This window comes from Orcinus orca, chromosome 9, assembly GCF_937001465.1.
Source record: "Orcinus orca chromosome 9, mOrcOrc1.1, whole genome shotgun sequence".
Classification (NCBI taxonomy): Eukaryota; Metazoa; Chordata; class Mammalia; order Artiodactyla; family Delphinidae; genus Orcinus; species Orcinus orca.
The window spans coordinates 75,394,858-75,419,033 of NC_064567.1; the positions used below are offsets into that span (position 1 = coordinate 75,394,858).

Consider the following 24,176-nt stretch of genomic DNA (forward strand, 5'->3'; position numbering starts at 1 on the left):
GGGGGAAACTAATGGAAGATAAGGTTTCTTTTAGTAAGGTGTATTTGTTCAGATTTATCTCAGCATCTGTGCCTTGTCTCCTGTGATAAGAGTGTTCTCACCTTTCTCATAGGTAATTCATGCCTTGCTTTTAGGTAGAAAAGGGGAGTACCGGGAGGCCTTCCTGCATCTGTTATTTCTCAGTTACCTTCAGCTCAAAATAATCCTTATACCAAAGTGGCATATTTTGGGTTGGCATGTTCTGATGCCCTTCATAGCCATCCTGATGGGTGTGAAGTGGTATTTCATTGTGGTTTTAATTTGCATTTCCCTAAGGATTAGTGATTTGAGCATCTTTTCATGTGCTTATTGACAATTTGCATATCTCCTTTGGAGAAATTTAAATTGTGACTATTCAAATCATGACTTGTTTTGCTCTGAGGACAGTGGCTTGAAGTGGGGTTGGAGAGGAATCTGGGAAACCACTTGAGAAGTAGCTGCAGGAATTCAATTGGAGATGATGGTACTTGGACCACACTCTCTTGCCCTTCTTCAAATCTAGTGCTCTACAGATACTTCATTTTAAGTGTGTCTCCTCTCCTTAATTCTTCTACCTTTGGGCCACATGGTGTGTAATTTCTTTTTTTTTTTTTCCCCTTAAATATTTAGTAGGTATGTTACCTACTTGTTTTAATTTAATTAAATTATTATTTTTTTATTGGGGTATAGTTGTTTTACAATGTTGTGTTAGTTTCTACTGTACAGCAAAGTGGAGTTCCCTGTGCTATATGGTATGTTCTTATTAGTTACCTGTTTTATACATTTTAGTGTATATATGTCAATCCTAGTCTCCCAGTTCATCCCCCCCACCTCGCTTTTCCCTCTTGGTGTCCATACGTTTGTTCTCTACATCTGTGTCTCTATTTCGGTGTGTAATTTTCTTTTGTAATTTCTGCAGTTGGATTGATCTTGGATGGCCTTGGCCTACAGTGGCTTGAAGCAGGATTTCGGTTCCTGGCCAGAGATTGAGGTCAGGCAGCGGCAGTGAGAGTGCTGAATCCTAGCCACTGTACCACTAGGGACCAGTGGCCAGTGACAAGGCCCTGGCCTGTCAGCTGTGTAGAAATGAATTTCCCCATAGAGATGGAAAGTAGTGAAGCAAGTAAAGTGTTTATTAGGAGGAAAAAGAGTACAGTACGTGTGGATAGATGCATGGGTGGGCTCAGAGAGAGAGTCATGCCCTCGTGGCAGTTTGAATCACTTTTATGGGGCATTTCTTCTGGGTTTCCTTTGGCCAGTCATCTTGCTTTGCCTGGTTCTGAGTCCGTATTAGGTATATCTCAGGGTCATCCCATGTGTGATGCACATCTCTTAGCCAAGGTGGATTCTAGCTAAGAGGCCTATGGGTAGTTGATATCACTGTGGGGTGATGCCCCCTCCCTTTTTGACCTCCAAGGAGTCTTTCTGCTCATGTGTAGTCAGGGAGGTCTCCTTGACTTTGAGAATGAGGAATATATGGTCTTTCATCCCTTATCTGGGCAGGGCCCAGCCTCCTCCATCATCCTGCTTTTATGGAGTTTCTGTCCACAGGGGAGAAATTCTTCAGCCTGGGGTCCATCTGTCTCCCACCACAGGATGAGAAATTTCCCCTTGGAATCCTAAAAATATTCAGAAGTCTCTCTTAGGTCAAAATAATAATGATGATGAAGGTGATAAATTTACTGAACCAAAACTTGGGTCCGCCTGTGTGCAGTAAAGCCAAGCCAGTCTGCTGACACTGGGTTGTTGGAAGGGGAAGCACAGTGTTTATTGTAAGGCGCCATAGAAGGTGTCTGGGACAGCTAATACACAAAAAGCCTGTTTTCAGGGAGAAGTTTTTTTTTTTCTTTTTTTTTTTTTTTAAGGACATGGAGGAATTTTTTTTTAATTAATTAATTTATTTTTGGCTGTGTTGGGTCACCGTTGCAGTGCGTGGGCTTCTCATTGCTGTGGCTTCTCTTGTTGCCGAGCATGGGCTCTAGGCATGTGGGCTCAGTAGTTGTGGCTCGCGGGCTCTAGAGCGCGGACTCAGTAGCTGTGGTGCACGGGCTTAGTTGCTCCGCGGCATGTGGGATCTTCCCGGACCAGGGCTGGAACCCATGTCCCCTCCATTGACAGGGGATTCTTAACCACTGTGCCATCAGGGAAGCCCAGGGAGAAGTTTTTATAGGCAAAATTCAGGGTGAGAGCTGTGTGGTGTGTGACTGCCTTCTGATTGTTTGGGGGTGAGGTAACAGGGTGGTCTTTCACAAATTTTGTGCTCAGACTGAAGTTACTGTCTTCCAACTGGGTGGGGACTTTAGTTCCTGAAGAAGAACTCAGAGGTGTGTTACGTTCATTCCTTGGGGAGGAACCAGAACCTTGCCCTGTTACTGCACTATGGTTTCTTGACTGCTCCTTTGTTTCTGCATTCTCTCACTTCCCTAATTAGCGACTGTTTGAATATGTCCTTTGGAACTCAGGGAAGGTCTAGGAGGGTGAATGAAGCCTATTTCCTAAAAACAAGAAACGGGACACAGAAAGGATTTGTACCCAGGAGGCCCACACAGGGTCTTGCTCCATTTCAATAACGATTTTATTTTTGCCTTTAAAAACTCCAGTTGTTACTTGGGACATATTTGAAGTTTTATTTTTTTAAGTGATTAGTAGGAAATTAATATAGTGGCCTAGAAGTTAGGATTTAAAAATTTTTGGATTTTAGACTATTTTGGTAGAGGAAGAACTCTAATAAATAATCTGCTGGATGGTAGCCATAAGTTCTCAACGACAGTGTAGGCCTTTTAGGCTTCTAGTTATTGTCTCCATCCTGATCTAGGTGGCCTTCCAGGAGGTGGACCAGTACTTGAAACACAAAGAAAAACTGGGGAGGTTCAAAGTGCATGTTCTTTGCCATTTGCAACTTTGAACATTGCACAGAAAGGAGAGATAATGAACTTTCCCTTTTCTTTCTCCTTCCTAAAGATTGAGTCTAAGAATTATTTCTCTTTAAAAGCACTAAAGTACATTACCTTTAGTTGCTAAAGAATTCAAAAACTTCTTGTCTGCTTTTTTTCTATACGAAACCACAGAAATATCTCTTAGAGAACAGAACAGTATATTCATGTTAATCCTAGGGACTGAAGTGGTCCCAGTGGAAATTGCTTTCTATTCAGTCCACCCCCACCCCTGCCTAGAAAATGCAGGGCCTAGCCCACCCTGGCAGGAATGACTTGTGTTCCAGCAGAGATCCCTTGTTTTCTCTCTCTCTAACCCCTTCCCCTTCAAAGTCATTATAGGTAGGCACAGGTAGGAATCCTGTGTCATACCTGATGAACTGACTTGTAACATTGAAATTAGTGGCCCTTCCTGTAGCTGTCGTTGCTGTTTAATGAAGCAATTTGCGATTTGGACAAACTTTGCTATACATTGGAATAAAATAGGACTCTTCAAAAAATACTGATGCCTGGCTCTGAGCTCCAGGCATTCTAATTTAATTGATATGGGGTGTGACCCAGCATCGGGATTAAAAAAAAAAAAACACAACAAAACTCTCCACTCGGTTTTAATGTGAAACATTCCCTGAGAAGAGACCAAAGGCAGAATTGTATCCTTGTTGGAATTTTAGTCACCTCTGCTGGGCTTGCTTGGAATTGCTTGTGGAAGTGAACCCTTAGGTAGAACAGTTTTCAGGTTGTCTTGTGTCACAGCAGAGAATCCTCATGGGCCATTGAACTGCTCAGCTCTTTGTCAGGCATAAGCTGGCTCTGGGCCATCTTTTCAACTTAGAGAAGGCTTCAGGCTATCCTTTCTTCCTGGTAGCTCCCACACTCACTTTATTCCTTCGTGTCCTTTTGTAGTTCTGTAATATCGCATGGGGTTAATTGCTCCCAACTTCTCACCTCTTTGCTATTCCCAAAGACAAACCCTTTTATAGTAAATATTTTACTCATCTCCACAGAAAAACATATAAGGAACACAAGCAAGTTATTGATACAAAGCATATAAATTTCTTACTGTAGAGTCCCTGTAAAAGTTCCTGACTTCCTCCTGCGATGGCCTGCTTTAATTTTGTTGAGGGCAGTGCTGAGCAGACACATTCCATATAGAGTCAAGCCTATGAAGACCTTTCATGAAAGCCTCTTTTCTGAATCTGATGGTACAGTTGGGTAATATACAGTCAATATAGAGCAATAAGGGGCTCTTTATTTAATGTTTGCAGCTTAGATCTTTGGGTCCCTCACACTGAGAAACACTAGGTTTAAACTAGGCCTCCTTGTTCCCTGGGATTTATTACTTTGGGGGCATATCCTCCTCAGCTGTGCTTCTGCCTTGTCCACTACCAGTGTTTTCTCTCTGTGTCTGGTTTTGGTACTGCCACTCACACGTTAAGCAAAGTTTGTGTTCATAATGGTGAGCAGCCTGTCATTCTTAATCTTGTACCTACTTAGAAGGATTTTACCTCCTACCGTCAGGCTCCCTGTTTGACTATTTTCCTCCACTAGCCACCCCTGCTTCCTTACCCACGAATCTCCTGTTCTCTGCCTGATGCCATTTACAGTTTGGAGAGTTGTCACTTTATTGTAGAGTTTTGTAAAATCTAGGAGTTCTAATAGGACTGGGTTTAAGGACCCTTTTAAAGGAAAGGAGAGACCCTGAATGGAGATGGAGATTCCGAATTTGTGGACTTGTAGCCCTTGCCAGAGTTTGGGCAAGAGAAGTCAGTGGACCTGGCTAAAAATCTTAGGCAGGCTAACCACTCAAACAAAGCCTTAATTTAATCATCTCTAAAGTGGGAATAACAACAACATTTTTCTTCTGAGGTTATGCAAATATTAAATGAAGTAACCTTTGTGAAGTGTTTATTTCAGAGCTAGGCTCATGATAAGGACTCAGCCCTCGTTCACCGCTGCAGTTTGTGCTGCTCCTGTTTTATTGGCATTGCTGTAAAAGAGGGGCGGTGGTTAAGAGCCTGAGCTTTGAATCCTCTTTCTCAACGGTATCTAGTTGTTGGACCTTGGGCAAGTTATTTAGTGTCACTTCGCTTCAGTGTTTTCACCTGTTTAAGTGAGAATATTAGTGTGGGATGTTGTGAAGATTAAATAAGTTAATTCATGTAAGGAGCTTAGAGCAGAGTCTGGTAAAGTAAGTGATTGTAGTAATGATTGTTGATGTTATTTAATTGAAGTATGCTCTGTCCTTCTGGTTTTCAGTCTCTCCCTTTTTGGTCTTGGATAGGTATAGTAACCTAGAGCTTTCTCAGCTGTCATTTTAACCTTCATTTGCCAAAATACCTTCAAGTCTATGTTCTCGATTCTCTGGTGATGTCACTTTTCTGGCTTTGTTGTCATGCCACCTTTAGAACCCTGTTCCAACTGCTTCAGGACAGATTCCCAGTTGACTTTTACACTGAGTGCTGGGTCAGATAATCTAGCACTCAGGTCAAACTTGAAAAGACATAGGAGCCTGTAAAGATTTATAAAAGAATACATTTAACATACATTTATCCAAGAAGGTTTTAAAATTTTGCTTGAGAATCCAGAATTTCTACTTTCTGAACTCAAATGTAAAAATCTTTGTAGAAAAAGATATTAGGTAACGTTTACCTTACTTTGCTAAGCAAAGTTTAGTAAAATCCAGTATTGATATTAATGGTTTTGTTTCAATGAGATCTGAGGGGGTTTATTGTGTGCATGGTAACTAAAGAAAAAAGCAGGAGTGGAAGAAAATTAGAAAATGAGTTAATTCCTAATTTTTAATACTGTTATTAGTTTACCATAGTAATTAATATACCCAGTTAGTGGTGTAGTCATGCTTGTAGTGAGGTTTGGCAGGATGAGTACACTTCATCAAGAGTAGATTGGTGTTCTTCAGACCTTGGAGCTCCAGGATTTATTAGATGCGATTCGGGGACTAGGTAGCCGGGTGGGGGAAAGTAAGAGTGGTCATTTTCTGAACAAGAATTGGCAGGGCAGGAGATCCCCCACTTACACATACCTCAGCACACATGCATCTGCTAGAGAAGCTTTGATTGTATGTATTTTGTTTTGATATTTTGCATAAGATTATTGAGTAAATACTTTATTTTATTTAAAAAAAGGTTTGAAAGCACCTATGCTGGAAAGCAAATTTCTAGGGCAAAACATGGTTTTCCTACTGCCTAGCATATATGCTGACTCATAAATATGTGTTGAAAATGATTGAGTGCTTCACCTTTATTGATACTGTATTCATTTCTAGTCTTATTATCCTCAAACTAGATTTTTTTAGTTCACTGATTATACCCTATTAAGTGGGTTAGAATTAGTATGTTTTATTTGACCATACTACTCTAGGAAGTTAAAAAGTTCTTAAGATTATTTTCATTAGCTGTTAAATGCACTTTTGGACTCCAGGTATATTTATTCCTAACGAATTTTACTCCATTAGACGTAATTGAAGAGTTTTCTTCACTGGACACTTTGGTGATTCATGCACATTGTTACTGTCCAGGTGTTTGAAGATTCCTTGATGGTCATTACCTTTTTTTTTTTAAAAAACTGAAGTATATAACCTTTCAATTTTTCCTTAAATTATAAAAATTATAAATTTTATAAATTATAAAAATACCTGCATTATTTAAAATTTAGAATTGTAAATTGTAAATTTGGAAAGGTAAAAAAAAATTTCTACCTGTTTTAGCACTTGTCATGTCTGGTATAAACTTAAAAGTGTGAACTTAGAAATTACAACTTATTTTTCAACGTAAGATTGGATGCTTTTTAAGATTATCTCATTGCCATTAGTAGTATTTTCTAGTGACATTTTCAAATACTGGCATTCTTATTTATATTGTGGGTTTTGTTTTTGGTTTTGTTTTTTTTTTAAGTCAGACAGCCTTTTTCATCTTCCAGTCTGTTTCACCTTTCCTTATTTCTTACTTTCATTTTGGCATCAACCTCTTTTTTCTTTTTAAAGGAGGAGGAGGAGGAATTGCTTTTACACATTTAGGTTGGTGACCTGTATTTGAATGGGCTGAGATCTGCTATAAATCTTATATATCCATAGTTTTAGTTACAAATGATAAGAAGTCATTTAAAGAATTTTGTGACCATGGTGGCATTTCTTTCAGGTAGTTTTAATGAATTGACATTTATTTCTAGTTTAAATTGTTGAAGAGCTATGTAAATGGAGCTGATAAAAGACCCAGAAGCTTATTTAGTGGTAGAGAAAGTTATCAAAGAAGTTGATCCAGTTCCAAATAAAAACTGTTTATAGAATCTCTTCTTATCTATCATTGTCTATTCTGTTACTGATGCAGGTTAAGACTAATCACCTTTTTTCTTTTCAATTTTACAGAGTTAATTGAGAGTTGGAGGCAACCTTGCTGAAGATGAAGAATATACATTAGAGGAGAAGATTTTTTTCTTTTTTCTTTGAAAAGTCTTGATTGTTTGGTGGCTTGCCTCTAGTTACCGTTTTTCAGTTGAGTCTGTTTGCTTCATCAGAAATGATTTTTACAATCTCAAGAAAAAATATGTCCCAGAAATTGAGTTTACTGTTGCTTATATTTGGACTCATTTGGGGATTGATGTTACTGCACTATACTTTTCAACAACCAAGACATCAAAGCAGTGTCAAGTTACGTGAACAAATACTAGATTTAAGCAAAAGATACGTTAAAGCTCTAGCAGAGGAAAATAAGAACACAGTGGATGTCGAGAATGGCGCTTCTATGGCAGGATATGGTAAGATAATGGTAGAATATTCCTAGTTTTCTCCTCTTCATCCTGTCCCCATTTAAAGATAGTCATGGAAATCCAACTCACTACTTCATGCACAGGTGTTCCCAAAGTAACTTTATCTTGACTTATTATTAAAAATTTCAAATGTACTGAAAAATAGAAACATGATAAATACCCATATATCCATCACTTAGATTTTAACAATTTAAACATCTTGCAATATTTGTTTTCTCCAATTTTTGGAGACTATTTAAATTAAAAATTGTGACATTTCACTGCTAGATATTTCCATGTGTATCTCTAAAATAATGACTTTTTTCTACATAATTAGTATTTTTATTGATGTTTTATCATGTAGAAATGATTGAATCATTAGCCACTTGGTTGAACTCAATTTCCTGGTCTCCCCTGCCTCCCCCAACTGAAAAGCCCTAACCCTCTAATGGCAGGGTTGGTCTTTCTGACATGGCGAACCCCCATTCTGAGTTATCGCAGCACGAACTATCTAGGGGCCCACCATGAATAACAAAGACAATCAGTCAGGAACTTCCAGGCTTTTGGAGGCTACCTCCCAGGAACCTGGGACAAAGGCCAGCCAAATTCTTTATTACATAGTATCAGTGTCTATTTTTTGGGTATATATTAGTATATTTAGGTCTTTTCTCTTGGGCTGGTCAGATTCTCTAGAGAAGGACTTCCAGTCTCTTGCAGGAAGTATATGCCTCCAGGTGTGTGGGATCTGAATGGGAGGAAAAGGGTTGGGGAGGAGGGGTAGCCTCAGCACTCACTATGTGAATTTCACTTACTTCCCCAGTTTTCAGTTTGGTGCCCAGGCCCTTAAATGTTTTACTGGCTTCCAAAAACACATCTCAGATTTTCTGCAATGATGGAGGGGCTAGTTTGGAGTGGTAAAAAAAGTTTAGAAATCAAATTGCTTTATAGATAAATTTTCACCCATTCCTTCTGTTTTTGGTCCCCTTTTCACCCTATTTTCATTGGTACCTGGTGCAGCTGTTTCTGGGCCTTTTCGGGGTGGGCTTCTGTGGAGAAAAATGAATTGCTGTTTGATTTTTCTTATTTTTTCAGTTTCTTTTTGGTTTCTCTTTTAATATCCAAGTGTTTCAGGTCTGCTAAATCAGTTAACACTCATCCATATGCTTTCCAGCTTCTGGAGTTCTGTTGCTGTTGTCTCCTCTCTTGCTATCTTTGTTTTGGCCCCATAGATTTATGCTTTTTTAAAAAAAGAGAAAAAAACACCTTTACTATTTTGGTAGGGTAGCCACAGTCAGCAGAGGATAAGTGCCTTGGTTGAGTTTACCATCTTTATCTGGGAATGCACAAGACACTTTCTGTTTTTTCTTCTCCCACTTATGATGGTGTCCTTGAAGTGACGAGGGTTAGTTTGCATTGGCTCTTGAGGATCAAATATCGATGACTACAGATGAAGGAGTTGGTGTAAACGGAGATGGAGGTACTTGTGGCAGATACACATGTAGTAGATGTTGTACTGTTTTGCATTCTGCTTAGTCCAAGGACACTGATAGAAACAATGAAGAAGCAATTCTTTTGGAACAAGAGAAATACTTGGAAAAAAATTCTTTCTGCTTGAACAAAATAACTGTGATATTTTAAAAGGTAGCTGTTCTATGCTGCCCAGCTGTGTATAACAGCTCAGTTTTGAAAGCAAAATGAGACTCATATACACATGGTATCCTATAAACTGTATTTTAATATTTAATGTATGGTGGAGATATTTCAATATCAGTGAATATATGCCTGCATCATTTAATGGCCACACGGTATTTAACCAATTCCCTGAAATGTTTTTTGCTTATTTCTGATTATAAAAAAATTATTATAAGCATTCAAATATTATAGAAATGTACAACATAGATAAGTAAAAGTAGAGCAGAGAGAGAGAATGTCAGTTAATTTGGCATATATCGGGGATAGCACACTTTTTCTTATAGGGCTAAATAGTAAATATTTTCAGCTTTGTGGGTCATGTAGTCTCCTTTTCAATAAATGAACATGGCTATGTTCCAGTAAAACTTTTTTACAAAGACAGGCAGCCAACCAGCCGTAGTTTGCAGACACATTGTTCGTCAAGCACATTGTTTTATTTTGAAAATGGGATTGTACTACATATACTAGTTTGCAGCTTATTTGTTTTCACTTAATTGTTGTAGATATCTTTCCATGTTATTACAGATAGGTCTGTCTCATCTTTTTAATGACTTAACATTGTTTCATTTTATAAATATTCCTTTTTTTCTGCTTATTCTGTAGTAATGGATAATTTATTGGTAACCTTCTGTGCTGGATTTAGTGCTGTGATATATGTGTATCTGTGTATATGAAGTATATGTGTGAGTGATAAATGTGTGGACATTTTATGTTTGTGTGAATGTTTCAGAAGGATAGATTTCCTCAAGGTGGAATTTTTTGGCTGAAGGCATGTTAAATTTAATAGACACTTGTCAGATTGCCCTCCAGGGTGGCTCTACCGGCCCTACTAGCATTCTCCCAGCAGAGTGAAAGTGCCGGTTTCTTTCTTTCTTATTTTTTAATAGATTTATTTATTTATTTATATTTATTTATTTATTTATGGCTGCATTGGGTCTTCATTGCTGCGCTTGGGCTTTCTCTAGTTGTGGCGAACGGGGGCTACTCTTTGTTGCGGTGCGCAGGCTTCTCATTGCAGTGGCTTCTCTTGTTGGGGAGCTTGGGCTCTAGCCGTGCGGGCTTCAGTAGTTGTGGCTTGCGGGCTCTAGAATGCATGCTCAGTAGTTGTGGCGCACGGGCTTAGTTGCTCCGCAGCATGTGGGATCTTCCTGGCCCAGGGCTCAAACCCGTGTCCCCTGCATTGGCAGGTGGATTCTTAACCACTGCACCACCAGGGAAGTCCGAAAGTGCCAGTTTCTCCCCACTATACCCATTCTATTTAATTTTAAATGGCTTCTAATTGTTTGCTTTTGCATTTCTTTGTTTACAGGAGAGGTTGAAAGACTTTCTTGATTGTTAGCTATTTGTATTTCTTGTATGTGAGAATGAATTGTTTGTATCCTTTGTCAGTTTTTCTGCTGGGAAATTTGTTAATTGACTGATCTTTTATAAAGATATTCATGCTGTCAGTATATGTAGCAGATGTCTTTCCTCTGATTTTTCAGTTGTCTAACAACTTGGTATATTGTTTTTAAAAATCTGTGTGGTTAAACATGTACATCATTTTTTATGGTTTAGTTATATGCTTAAAATATTTCTTCCAAAACTTACGTTCTCATATATTACTTTTTTTTTTTTTAACATTTATGTCTGTAATATAGTTGAGATTTCTGATGGAAGCAGTAAGAGATGCAGGGTCATTTTTCCAAACTAGGTAGCCAGTTATTTTAGTTTCATTACTTAAATTCTGTCCTTTCCTCCATTAATTTGGAATGACAATAAGATGGGAATTTCATGAGTACTGGAGAACTTGAACTTTCAGCCATCTATAAAACCCATTTCTTTCGTTGCTACTATACAAAAAGGCTAGTCCATCAAAAATATTTATTGAATGGTCTTCCCTTGAGCTATTTAACCTGATTTTCCTTGTTGGTAAAATAAACATAAGCTAATATATTTTTAAAAATGCTAGTCTACAATGAATTGTTACTATTGCAAAGGCCATGAACAAATCAATTGAACTCTAAAGATTACTGTCTGTAAATCTTGAGCAGTAACTTGTGCTTTCTCTTTAAGATAACATTTCTAACTGTCTTATGTCTTATTCTCAGCATTCTTAGTTTTCCCTAAGAAAAGAAGATTTTTGTTTCTTCCCATGTAACATCTCTTTTGGATTCTGGGGTTTGTCTAGAACAATGAATTGGGGGTTCTTGTTCTGATGCCCAATGACTGTTATAGAACACGTTGCAGTTGACATGTGGTTTCCTACACCTGAATGTACAGCAACACCAGTCTTTTAACCCCTCAGGCTTTCCCAGCTGAAGTCTGACCCTGCTTTCTTTTAAGAGTTTTGGTTTTACTATCTACTGTGGTTGCTGAACACTTTAAAAAAAAGTGGACTCCAAAAATATTTTCAGAGAATTGGAGAGCAGTTCAGTATTAATATTTAAATGCTTTCTGAAAATTAAGAAATGCTACCAGACACAGATAAAAACAAAACAAGATAAAACAAATACTCCTACAGAAGTCTTTTCTCTATAGCCAAAGAAGGGGCAGCCTAGCAAGACAAAAAACTTTTAGACAGGAAACCATTCTCCTCCAGCCAGACACCTCAGAAAAAAGTTGGTGACTGTACCACCAACCACATGATCAAAGGCTAAGTGAGGAGCATAGACTTCCCCCTTGTGAGGCTATAATGAGGCATCCAAACTCCCCCCACACCACATGGTACCAGTGGAGACCACATGAGGAGCCAGGACTTCCACCCTTGCATGGCAGTAATGAAGTGCTCATCTCCCTCCCTCTGGGGGTGATGTCAGAGGAATCCTAGTGGAGAGTCAGGACTTCTACCATGGCCAGTGGTAAAGAGCATCCCCGTCACAATGTCAGTGAAGAGTACGTGGGCACCTGGAACTCCCACTTCCATCCAGCAGTGATGAGGAGCTCACAGGTAACAGTGGAGGCCAAGTGGGAACCTAGACTTTTGCCTCCACCTGGTAGTAACAAGGTGACAGCCCTCTGCCGTGCCACAGTGGTATCAGAGAAAACTACCTAAAATAGGAAGCTTAAATGAGATCTGGACTTTCATAACAAAATACATAAATGTCCAGGTTTTAAGTATAAATCACTTGTCATACCAAGAACCAGGAAAATCTCAAACTGAATGAAAAAAGACAACCAATGACAGATGTTATCTGAAAAAGGTTTTTAAGCAGTCGGCATTAAAAGTGCTTCAATGAGGAATTAATGAACACAAAGCAAGTGAAAGAACAGAAAGCATCAACAAAGAAATAGAAAGTCTCAGCAGATAAATAGAGCACATAAAGGAAAACCAAATGGAAAATTTTGAACTGAAAAATACAATGATTGAAATAAAATGTGTGAGTCAGCAGATTGACTCAAAAGCAGGAAGGAGAGGACAGAGGAAAGAATCAGTGAACTGGAGTGTAGAATAATGTAATTACACAATCTGAACAGCAGAGGGAAAATAGACTTAAAAAAAAAAATCCCAATGCTTTAGGGACCTGTGGGATTATAACAAAAGATTTTACATTTGTGTTGTCAGAGTTTTGGAAGGAGAAGAGAATGAGGGCAGAGCTGGAAAAGTACTCAAAAAAATAATGACTACCAACTTCCTAAATTTTGCAAGAGACATAGACCCTCAGATTCAGGAAGCTGAGTGAACCCCAAGTAGGATAAGTTCAAAAAAGTCCATGCCAATACACATTGTAATTAAGCTTCTGAAAACTTAAAAGGGCATCTGGAAAAGAAAAAATTTTTAAAGCACCTAGAGGGACTTCCCTGGTGGTCCAGTGGTTAGGAATCCACCTGCCAATGCAGGGGACACGGGTTCCAGTCCTGGTCTGGGAAGATCCCACATGCCGTGGAGCAACTAAGCCCGTGTGCCACAACTACTGAGCCTGTGCTCTAGAGCCTGCAAGCCACAACTACTGAAGCCCTAGTGCCTAGAGCCCGTGCTCCGCAACAAGAGAAGCCACCGCAATGAGAAGCCTGTGCACAGCAACAAAGACCCAATGCAGCCAAAAATAAAAATAAATAAACTTATTTTTAAAAAAAAGCACCTAGAGAAAAATGACACTTATAGTGACAAAACAATTCAAATGACAGTGGATTTCTCATCAGAAACCATCAAGGCCAGAAATAGGTGGCATATTTTGTTTTAAGTGCTTAAAGAAAAGAGCTATCATTCCAGAATTCTATACCTGGTGAAAATATCCTTTAGGAATTAAGGGAAATCAAAGATATTTCTTAGATGAAGGAAAAACATTGTCACCAGCAGACCTACCCTAAGAGAAGGCTAAAGGAAGTTCTCTCAACAGAAAAGAAATGATAAAAAGGAGGAACCTTGGAACAATGAGGAAGGAAAGAACACAGTAAGTAAAAATAAGGGTAGGTCAGTAGGTTCCTTTTCTCCTTGAGTTTTCTAAATTATGATAGTTGAAGCAAAAATTATAACATTGCCTTCTAAATGTATGAAGAAGAAATATTTAAGGCAGTATCTTATAAATGAAGTAGGGTAAAAGGATGGTGTATTAGGGTTTTTGATAGAAACAGAGCAGGGAGAGGGAGAGATGGACTTGAAGAAACTGGCTCATGCTGTTATGGGCCTGTTACGGCCTGTTATGGGCCTGTTATGGGCCTGTTCCCATATGGGCCTGTTATGGGAAGTCCAAGATCTGCAGGGCAGGCTGAAAATTCTGACAAGAGCCAGTGTTCCAGTCCTGAGTCTGAAGGCAGTCAGCCTGGGGGCAGAATTCTTTCCTGTTCCAGGAACCTTAGTCTTTTTTTTTTTTTTTTGGTTCGCGGGCCTCTCACTGTTGTGGCCTCTCCCGTTGCGGAGCACAGGCTCCGGACGCGCAGGCTCAGCGGCCATGGCTCACGGGCCCAGCTGCTCCGTGGCACATGGGATCTTCCCGGACTGGGGCATGAACCCGTGTCCCCTGCATCAGCAGGCGGACTGTCAACCACTGCACCACCAGGGAAGCCCCTTAGTCTTTTTTTTTTTAAGCTCTTCAGCTTATTAGATGAAGTCCACCCACATTATGGTAAATAATCTGCTTTACTGAAAGTCTACTGGTTTAAATGCTAATCACATCTAAAAACTACCTTCACAGCAACATCTAGACTGGTAGATTTGTCTAGGTACCATAGCCTAGCCAAGCTGACCCAAAATGAACCATCACAGATGGTAAAGAGAGGTAAAGCTCACTCAAATTGGTAAAATGACTGTGGCACATTATGTATATGATGTAATATCTAGAACAATAACTAAAACTATACAAAGAGAGACATTTAAAAACCCTACAGAAAAATAAGAATTCTAAAAAATATTCAAATAACCCATAGGAAGGCAGGAAAAAGAAAACAAGGAAGTGAAAAACAGAACCAACAAAACAAAAGATGAAATGTCAGACTTAAGTCCTAATATATCAAAATTACATTAATTATAAATGTTCTAAATACGCTAGTTAGAGGACATTGGCAGACTGAATTAAAAAACATGACCCAAGTATGTGCTGTCTACAAGAAAGTCACTTCAAATTTAATGATATTGGCTGGCTGAAAGTAAAAGGATGGGAAAAGATATGCAAACATTAATCAAAGGAAAGCAGGAGTGGCTGCATTAATAACAGGTAAAATAGACATCAGAGCAAAGAAAACTACCAGAGTCAGAGAATTAAATTATATAATCATAAAACAGTCAGCCCACCCAGAAGAAATAACAATCCTAAATGTATCTACAAAAATGATAGAACTGAAAGTAAAAATAGATAAATCCGCAATTATAGTTGAGAATTTAAAACACTCCTTGCTCAGGAACTGATAGAACTAGACAGAAAATGTGCAAAGATATAGAAGATCTGAAGAATGCAATCTAATCAGTGGAATCTTAGTTACATACACAGAAGCTCCATCAGCAACAGGAGGATATACATGTTTTTTAACAGTCCATGGAACATTCACCCAAATAGATACCCTTGGCCATAAAACAAATCTCAACAAATTTAAAAGAATTGAAATCATAAAGAGTGTATTCTGTGACTGCAGTGAACTCAAACTAGAAATTAATAACAGAGTGATAATAGGAAGATCTCCAAATAATTAGAAATTAAATAACACACTTCTAAATAATCTGTAAGTTAAAGAGGAAGCCTCAAGGGAAATTTTAAAAAATGCACTGATCTAAATGAAAACACAACATAAAAATTGTAGGACACAGCTAAAGTATGCTGAGAGGGAAGTTTACTTTAGAAAAGTACATACCTTAGAAAAGAGTGCATACTTTAGAAAAGAGGAAAAGTCTTAAATCCATAATCTAAGCTCCCACCTCAAGAACCTAGGTTCTTGAGGAAAACAAACCCAGATCAAAGCAGAAGGAAGGAAATGATAAAGGTAAGAACAGAAATAAATGAAATTGAAAGAAAAACAGAAAAAATCAGTGTAACAGCTTTTCTTTTGAAAGATGGGGGAAAAAACTGACAAACTTCTAGCAACACTGACCAAAAATAATTTGCCAATATCAGGAATGAAAAAGTGAGTGTCACTGCAGAACCTGCAGACATCAAAATCATAATAAGAGACTATTATGAACAGCTCTACATGTAAACACTATAACTTATATGAAAGGGGTCAGTTTCTCAAAAAACACAAACTAGCACACTCACCCAGTATGGAATAGATAATTTGAATAGCCGTATACAGGCATACCTCAGAGATACTCCGTTCCAGACTGCCGCAATAAAGGAAGTCACGTGAAGTTTTTGGTTTCCCAGCACATGTAAAAATTACGTTTACACTATAGTTTATTAAATGTGAAATAGTATTATGTCTAAAAAGCCAAATGTATCCACCTTAATTAAAAAGTTCTTTATTGCTAAAAAATGCTAACCATCATCTGAGCCTTCTGCAAGTCATAATTTTTATTTTATTTATTTATTTATTTTTACTGGTGGAGGGTCTTGCCTTGATATCCATGGCTGCTGAAGGGTGGGGAGGCTGTGGCAGTTTCTTAACATAAGACAGCAATGAAGTTTGCCACATCACTTGGCTCTTTGACAGATGATTTCTCTGTAGCATGCAATGCTGTTTGATGCAATGCTCTTGGATAGTGTTTTGCCCACCACAGAACTTCTTTCAGTATTAGAGTAACTCCTCAAAGCCTGCTGCTGCTTCATCAACTAAGATTATGTAATATTCTAAATCCTTTTTGTGTCATTTCAACTATCTTCACAGCATCTTCACCCGGAGTAGACTCCATGTCAGGAAACCACTTTTTTTGCTCATCCATGAGAAGCAACTCCTCATTCATTAAAGTTTTTTTTTTTTTATCATGAGATTGCATGATTTCAGTTACATCTTCAGTCTCCACTTCTAATTCTAGTTCTTTTGCTGTTTCTACCACATCTGCACATCTGATTGCAGATCACCATAACAAATACAGTAATAATGAAAAAGTTTAAATATTGCAAGAATTACCAAAATGTGACAAAGAGACATGAAGAGAGCAGATGCTGTTGGAAAAATGACACTGATAGACTCACTCGGCACAGGGTTGCCACAAACTGTCAGTTTGTAAAAAATGCAATATTTGCAAAGTGGAATAAAGCGAGATATGTCTGTAACTGTTAGGGAAATTGACTTATAGTTCAAGAACTTACAAAAAAGAAATCTTCAGGCCCAGATGGTTTCACTGGAGAAGTCTATCAGAAATTTTTTTTTTTTTTTTTTTTTTTTTTTTTTGCTGTACGCGGGCCTCTCACTGTTGTGGCCTCCCCCGTTGTGGAGCACAGGCTCCGGACGCGCAGGCTCAGCGGCCATGGCTCACAGGCCCAGCCGCTCCGCGGCATGTGGGATCTTCCCGGACCGGGGCACGAACCCGTGTCCCCTGCATCGGCAGGCGGACTCTCAACCACTGCGCCACCAGGGAAGCCCTATCAGAAATTTTAATAGGGGACATCCCTGGTGGCACAGTGGTTAAGAATCCACCTGCCAATGCAGGGGACACGGGTTTGATCCCTGGTCTGGGAAGATCCCACATGCCACAGAGCAACTAAGCCCATGCACCACAACTATTGAGCCTGTGCTCTAGGGCCCGTGGGCCACAACTACTGAGACCATGGGCCACAACTACTGAAGCCCATGCACTCTAGGGCCAATGTGCCACAACTACTGAAGCTTGCGCGCCTAGAGCCCGTGTTCTGCAACAAGAGAAACCACTGCAATGAGAAGCCTGCACACCGCAACAAAGAGTAGCCCCCACTCACCATAATTAGAGAAAGCCTGCGCGCAGCAACAAAGACCCAACGCAGCCAAAGATAAATTTTTTAAAAAAAATTTCATTAAAAAATTTTTTAATAGGAATTAGTATAAATACTACACAGTCATTTTCAGAAAATAGAAGGGGAGGGAACACTTTCCAGTTCAATTATGAAGCTAGTATTATCTTTACACCAAAACCAAAGACGGTATAGGTAATTAAAAACTACAGACCAATACCCCTCATGAATATATATGTGTAGATCCTCAGGAAAAACTTAGCAAACGGAATTCAACAACACATAAAAAGAATTAAGATGAGCCCTGACCCAAGGTGGCAGAGTAGAAGGAGGTCCTCTCCCTCTTGTGAGAACACCAGAATCACAACTAGCTGCTAGACAATCATCGACAGGAAGATACTGGAACTCACCAAAAAAGATACCCCACATCCAAAGACAAAGGAGAAGCCACAATGAGATGGTAGGGGGGCGCAATCACAGTAAAATCAAATCCCATAATTTCTGGTTGGGTGACTCACAAACTGGAGAACACTTATACGACAGAAGTCCACGCACTGGAGTGAATGTTCTGAGTCCCATGTCAGGCTTCCCAGCTGGGGGGTCTGGCAACAGGAGGAGGAATTCCTAGAGAATCAGACTTTGAAGGCTAGTGGGATTTGATTGCAGGACTTCAACAGGACTGGGGGAAACAGAGACTCCACTCTTGGAGGGCACACACAAAGTAGTGTGCACCTCGGGACCCAGGGGAAGGAGCAGTGACCCCATAGGAGACTGAACCAGACCTACCTGCTAGTGTTGGAGGATCTCCTGCAGAGGTGGTGGTGGGGCTGTGGCTCACCGTGGGGACAAGGACACTGGCAGCAGAAGTTCTGGGAAGTACTCCTTGGCGTGAGCACTCCCAGAGTCCGCCATTAGCCCCACCAAAGAGCCCAGGTAGGCTCCAGTGTTGGGTTGCCTCAAGCCAAACAACCAACAGGGAGGGAACGCAGCCCCATGCATCAGCAGTCAAGCAGGTTAAAGTTTTACTGAGCTCTGCCCAGGAGAGCAACAGCCAGCTGTACCCACCACCAGTCCCTCCCATCAGGAAACTTGCACAAGCCTCTTAGATAGCCTCATCCACCAGAGGGCAGACAGCAGAAGCAAGAGGAACTGCAATCCTGCAGCCTGTGGAACAAAAACCACATTCACAGAAAGATAGACGAAATGAAAAGGCAGAGGGCTATGTAGCAGATGAAGGAACAAGATAAAACCGAAGAAAAACAACTAAATGAAGTGGAGATAGGCAACCTTCCAGAAAAAGGATTCAGAATAATGATGGTGAAGATGATCCAGGACCTCAGAAAAAGAATGGAGGCAAAGATGGAGAAGATGCAAGAAATGTTTAACAAAGACCTAGAAGAATTAAAGAACAAAGAAACGGATGAATAATACAATAACTGAAGTGAAAGCTACACTAGAAGGAATCAATAGCAGAATAACTGAGGCAGAACAACACATAAGTGACCTGGAAGACAGAATGATGGAATTCACTGCTGCGGAACAGAATAAAGAAAAAAGAATGAAGAGGAATGAAGACAGCCTAAGAGACCTCTGGGACATTAAACGCAACAATATTCGCATTATAGGGGTCCCAGAAGGAGAAGAGAGACAGAAAGGACCAGAGAAAATATTTGAAGAGATTATAGTAGAAAACTTCCCTAATGTGGGAAAGGAAATAGCCACCCAAGTCCAGGAAGCACAGAGAGTCCCATACAGGATAAACCCAAGGAGAAACATGCCAAGACACATAGTAATCAAATTGGTAAAATTTAAAGACAAAGAAAAATTATTGAAAGCAGCAAGGGAGAAATGACAAATAACCAACAAGGGAACTCCCATAAGGTTAACAGCTGAGTTCTCAGCAGAAACTCTACAAGCCAGAAGGGAGTGGCATGATATACTTAAAGTGATGAAAGGGAAGAACCTACAACCAAGATTACTCTACCCAGCAAGGATCTCAATCAGATTCAACGGAGAAATCAAAAGCTTTACAGACAAGCAAAAGCTAACAGAATTCAGCACCACCAAACCAGCTCTACAACAAATGCTAAAGGAACTTCTCTAAGTGGGAAACACAAGAGAAGAAAAGGACCTACAAAAACAAACCCAAAACAATTAAGAAAATGGTCATAGGAACATACATATTGATAATTACGTTAAATGTGAATGGATTAAATGTTCCAACCAAAGTACACAGGCTTGCTGAATGGATACAAAAACAAGACCCGTCTATATGCTGTTTACAAGAGACCCACTTCAGACCTAGGGACATATACAGACTGAAAGTGAGGGGATGGAAAAACATATTGGAAATCAAAAGAAAGCTGGAATAGCAATACTCATATCAGATAAAATAGACTTTAAAATAAAGAATGTTATAAGTGACAAGTAAGGGCACTACATAATGATAAAAGGATCAATCCAAGAGGAAGATATAACAATTATATATGCACCCAGCATAGGAGCACCTCAATACTTAAGGCAACTACTATCAGCTATAAAAGGGGAAATCGACAGTAACAGAATAATAATGGGGGGACTTTAACACCTCACACCAATGGACAGATCATCCAAATTGAAAATAAATAAGGAAACAGAAGCTTTAAATGACACAATAGACCAGACAGATTTAATTGATATTTATAGGACATTTCATCTAAAAACAGGTTACACTTTCTTCTCCAGTGCGCATGGAACATTCTCCAGGATGGATCACATCTTGGGTCACAAATCAAGCCTCAGTAAATTTAAGAAAATTGAAATCATATCAAGCATCTTTTCTGACCACAAAGCTATGAGATGAGAAATGAATTACAGGGAAAAAAACGTAAAAAACATAACACGTGGAGGCTAAACAATACGTTACTAAATAACCAAGAGATCACTGAAGAAATCAAAGAGGAAATCAAAAAATACCTAGAGACAAATGACAATGAAAACAAAACGATCCAAAACCTAAGGGATGCAGCAAAAGCAGTGCTAAGAGGGAAGTTTATAGCCATACATGCCTACCTCAAGAAACAAGAAAAATCTCAAACAATCTAACCTTACACCTAAAGGAACTAGGGAAAGAAGAACAAACAAAACCCAAAGTTAGCAGAAGGAAAGAAATCATAAAGAACAGAGGAGAAATAAATAGCAACAAAGAAAACAATAGCAAAGATCAATAAAACTAAAAGCTGGTTCTTTGAGAATATAAACAAAATTGAAAATCCATTAGCCAGATCCATCAAGAAAAAGAGGGAGAGCACTCAAATCAATAAAATTAGAATTGAAAAAGAAGTTATAACAGACATGGCAGAAATACAAGCCATCCTAAGAGACTACTACAAGCAACTCTATGCCAATAAAATGGACAACCTGGAAGAAATGGATAAATTCTTAGAAAGGTATAACCTTCCAAGACTGAACCATGAAGAAATAGAAGATATGAACAGACGAATCACAAGTAATGAAATTGAAACTGTGATTAAAAATATTCCAGCAAATAAAAGTCCAGGACTAGATGGCTTCATAGATGAATTCTATCAAACACTCAGAGAAGACCTAACACCCATCCTTCTCAAACTCTTCCAAAAAATTGCAGAGGAAGGAACACTCCCAAACTCATTCCATGAGGCCACCATCACCCTGATGACAAAATCAGACAAAGATACTACAAAAAAAGAAAATTACAGGCCAATATCATGAATGAATTCTGATGAATATAGATGCCAAAATCCTCAACAAAATACTAGCAAACAGAATCCAACAACACATTAAAAGGATCATACACCATGATCAAGTGGGATTTATCCCAGGGATGCAAGGATTCCTCCATACATGCATATCAATCAATATGATATACCACTTTAACAAACTGAAGAATAAAAACCATATGATCATCTCTGTAGATGCAGAAAAAGCTTTTGACAAAATTCAACACCCATTTATGATAACTCTCCAGAAAGTTGGCATAGAGGGAACCTACCTCAACATAATAAAGGCCATATACGACAAACCCACAGCAAACATCATTTTCAATGGTGAAAAACTGAAAGCATTTCCTCTAAGATCAGGAACAAGACAAGGGTGTCCACTCTCACCACTATTATTCAACATAGTTTTGGAAGTCCTAGCCACAGCAGTCAGAGAAGAAAAAGAAATAAAAGGGATACAAATCGGAAAAGAAGAAGCAAAACTGTGTCACTCTTGGCAGATGACATGATATTATATGTAGAGAATCCTAAGTATGCCACCAGAAAGCAAGTAGAGCTAATCAATGAATTTGGTAAAGTTGCAGGATACAAAATTAATGCACAGAAAAATCTCTTGCATTCCTATACACTAATGATGAAAAATCTGAAAGAGGAATTAAGGAAACACTCTCATTTACCATTGCAACAAAAAGGATAAAATACCTGGGAATAAACCTTCCTAGGGAGGCAAAAGACCTGTATGCAGAAAACTATAAGACACTGATGAAAGAAATTAAAGATGATACCAACAGATGGAGAGATATACCATGTTCTTGGATTGGAAGAATCAACATTGTGAAAATGACTATACTACCCAAAGCAATCTACAGATTCAATGCGATCCCTATCAAATTACCAATGGAATTTTTCATGGAACTAGAACAAAAAAATCTTAAAATTTGTGTGGAGACACAAAAGACCCCGAATAGTCAAAGCAGTCTTGAAGGAAAGAAACGGAGCTGGAGGAATCAGACTCCCTGACTTTAGACTATATTACAGAACTACAATAATCAAGACAACATGGTACTGGCACCGAAATAGAAACATAGATCCATGGAACAAGATAGAAAGCCCAGAGATAAACCCACACATCTATGGTCAACTAATCTATGACAAAGGAAGCAAGGATATACAATGGAGAAAAGACAGTCTCTTCAATAAGTGGTGCTGGGAAAACTGGACAGCTGCATGTAAAAGAATGAAATTAGAACACTCTCTAACACCATACACAAAAATAAACTCAAAATGGATTAGAGACAATGTAAGAGTGGACACTATAAAACTCTTAGAGGAAAACATAGGAAGAACACACTTTTTTTTTTTTTTTTTTTTTTTGCAGTACACGGGCCTCTCACTGTTGTGGCCTCTTCTGTTGTGGAGCACAGGCTCCGCGGCCATGGCTCACGGGCCCAGCCGCTCGGCAGCATGTGAGATCTTCCCGGCCGGGGCACGAACCCATGTCCCCTGCATCGGCAGGCGGACTCTCAACCACTGCGCCACCAGGGAAGCCCGGAAGAACACTCTTTGACATAAATCACAGCAAGATCCTTTTTGACCCATCTCCTAGAGAAATGGAAATAAAACCGAAAATAAACAAATGGGACCTAATGAAACTTCAAAGCTTTTGCACAGCAAAGGAAAGTGTAAACAAGATGAAAATACAAGCTTCAGAATGGGAGTAAATATTTGCAAATGAATCAACGGACAAAGGATTAATCTCCAAAATATATAAAGAGCTCATGCAGCTCAATATTAAAAATACAAACAACCCAATCCAAAAATGGGCAGAAGACCTAAATAGACATTTCTCCAGCGAAGACCTACAGATGGCCAAGAAGCACATGAAAAGCTGTTCAGCCTCACTAATTATTAGAGAAATGCAAATCAAAAGTACAATGAAGCATCACCTCACACCTGTTAGAATGGGCATCATCAGAAAATCTACAAACAAATGCTGGAGAGGTTGTGGAGAAAAGGGAACCCTCTTGCACTGTTGATGGGAATGTAAATTGATACAGCCACTATGGAGAACAGTATGGAAGTTCCTTAAAAAACTAAAAATAGAATTACCATATGATCCAGCAATCCCACTACTGGGCATATACCCTGAGAAAACCATAATTCAAAAAGAGTCATGTAACCCCAGTATTCATTGTAGCACTATTTACATTAGCCAGGACATGGCAGCAACCTAAATGCCCATTGACAGACAAATGGATAAAGAAGATGTGGTACATATATACAATGGAATATTACTCAGCCATGAAAAGGAACGAAATTGGATCATTTGTAGAGACGTAGATGGACCTAGAGACTGTCATAGAGAGTGAAGTAAGTCAGAAATCAAATATCGTATATTAATTCATGTATGTGTAACCTAGAAAAATGGTACAGATGAACTGGTTTGCAGGGCACAAATTGAGACACAGATGTAGAGAACAAACGTATGGACACCAAGGGCGTGGGGGTGGTAGTGTGATGAATTGGGCGAGTGGGATTGACGTGTATACACTTATGTGTATAAAATTCATGACTAATAAGAATGTGCTATATAAAAAAAAGTAAAATGAAATTAAAAAGAATAAAATCAAAAAATCAGAAAACGAAAAAAAAACTAAATGGATTAAACTCCCCAATCAAAATACATAGATTGGCAGAATGGATTTTTTTAAAAAAACAGGATTTAATTATATGCTGTCTATAAGAGATTCACTGTGAGT

The 24,176-nt window shown here is 39.0% G+C and overlaps 1 protein-coding gene across 2 annotated transcripts in view; it reads left to right on the forward strand.

Moving 5' to 3' along the window:
- Window positions 1-24,176, forward strand: part of CCDC126 (coiled-coil domain containing 126) — a 55,257-nt gene that overhangs the window by 20,743 nt on the left and 10,338 nt on the right. For both annotated transcript variants that reach the window (XM_049714908.1, XM_004263431.4), the window contains one exon: window positions 7,333-7,721. In XM_049714908.1, coding sequence (XP_049570865.1) covers window positions 7,484-7,721 — 238 coding nt within the window. In that variant the 5' untranslated portion in view covers window positions 7,333-7,483. The remainder of the gene's footprint in view (window positions 1-7,332; window positions 7,722-24,176) is intronic.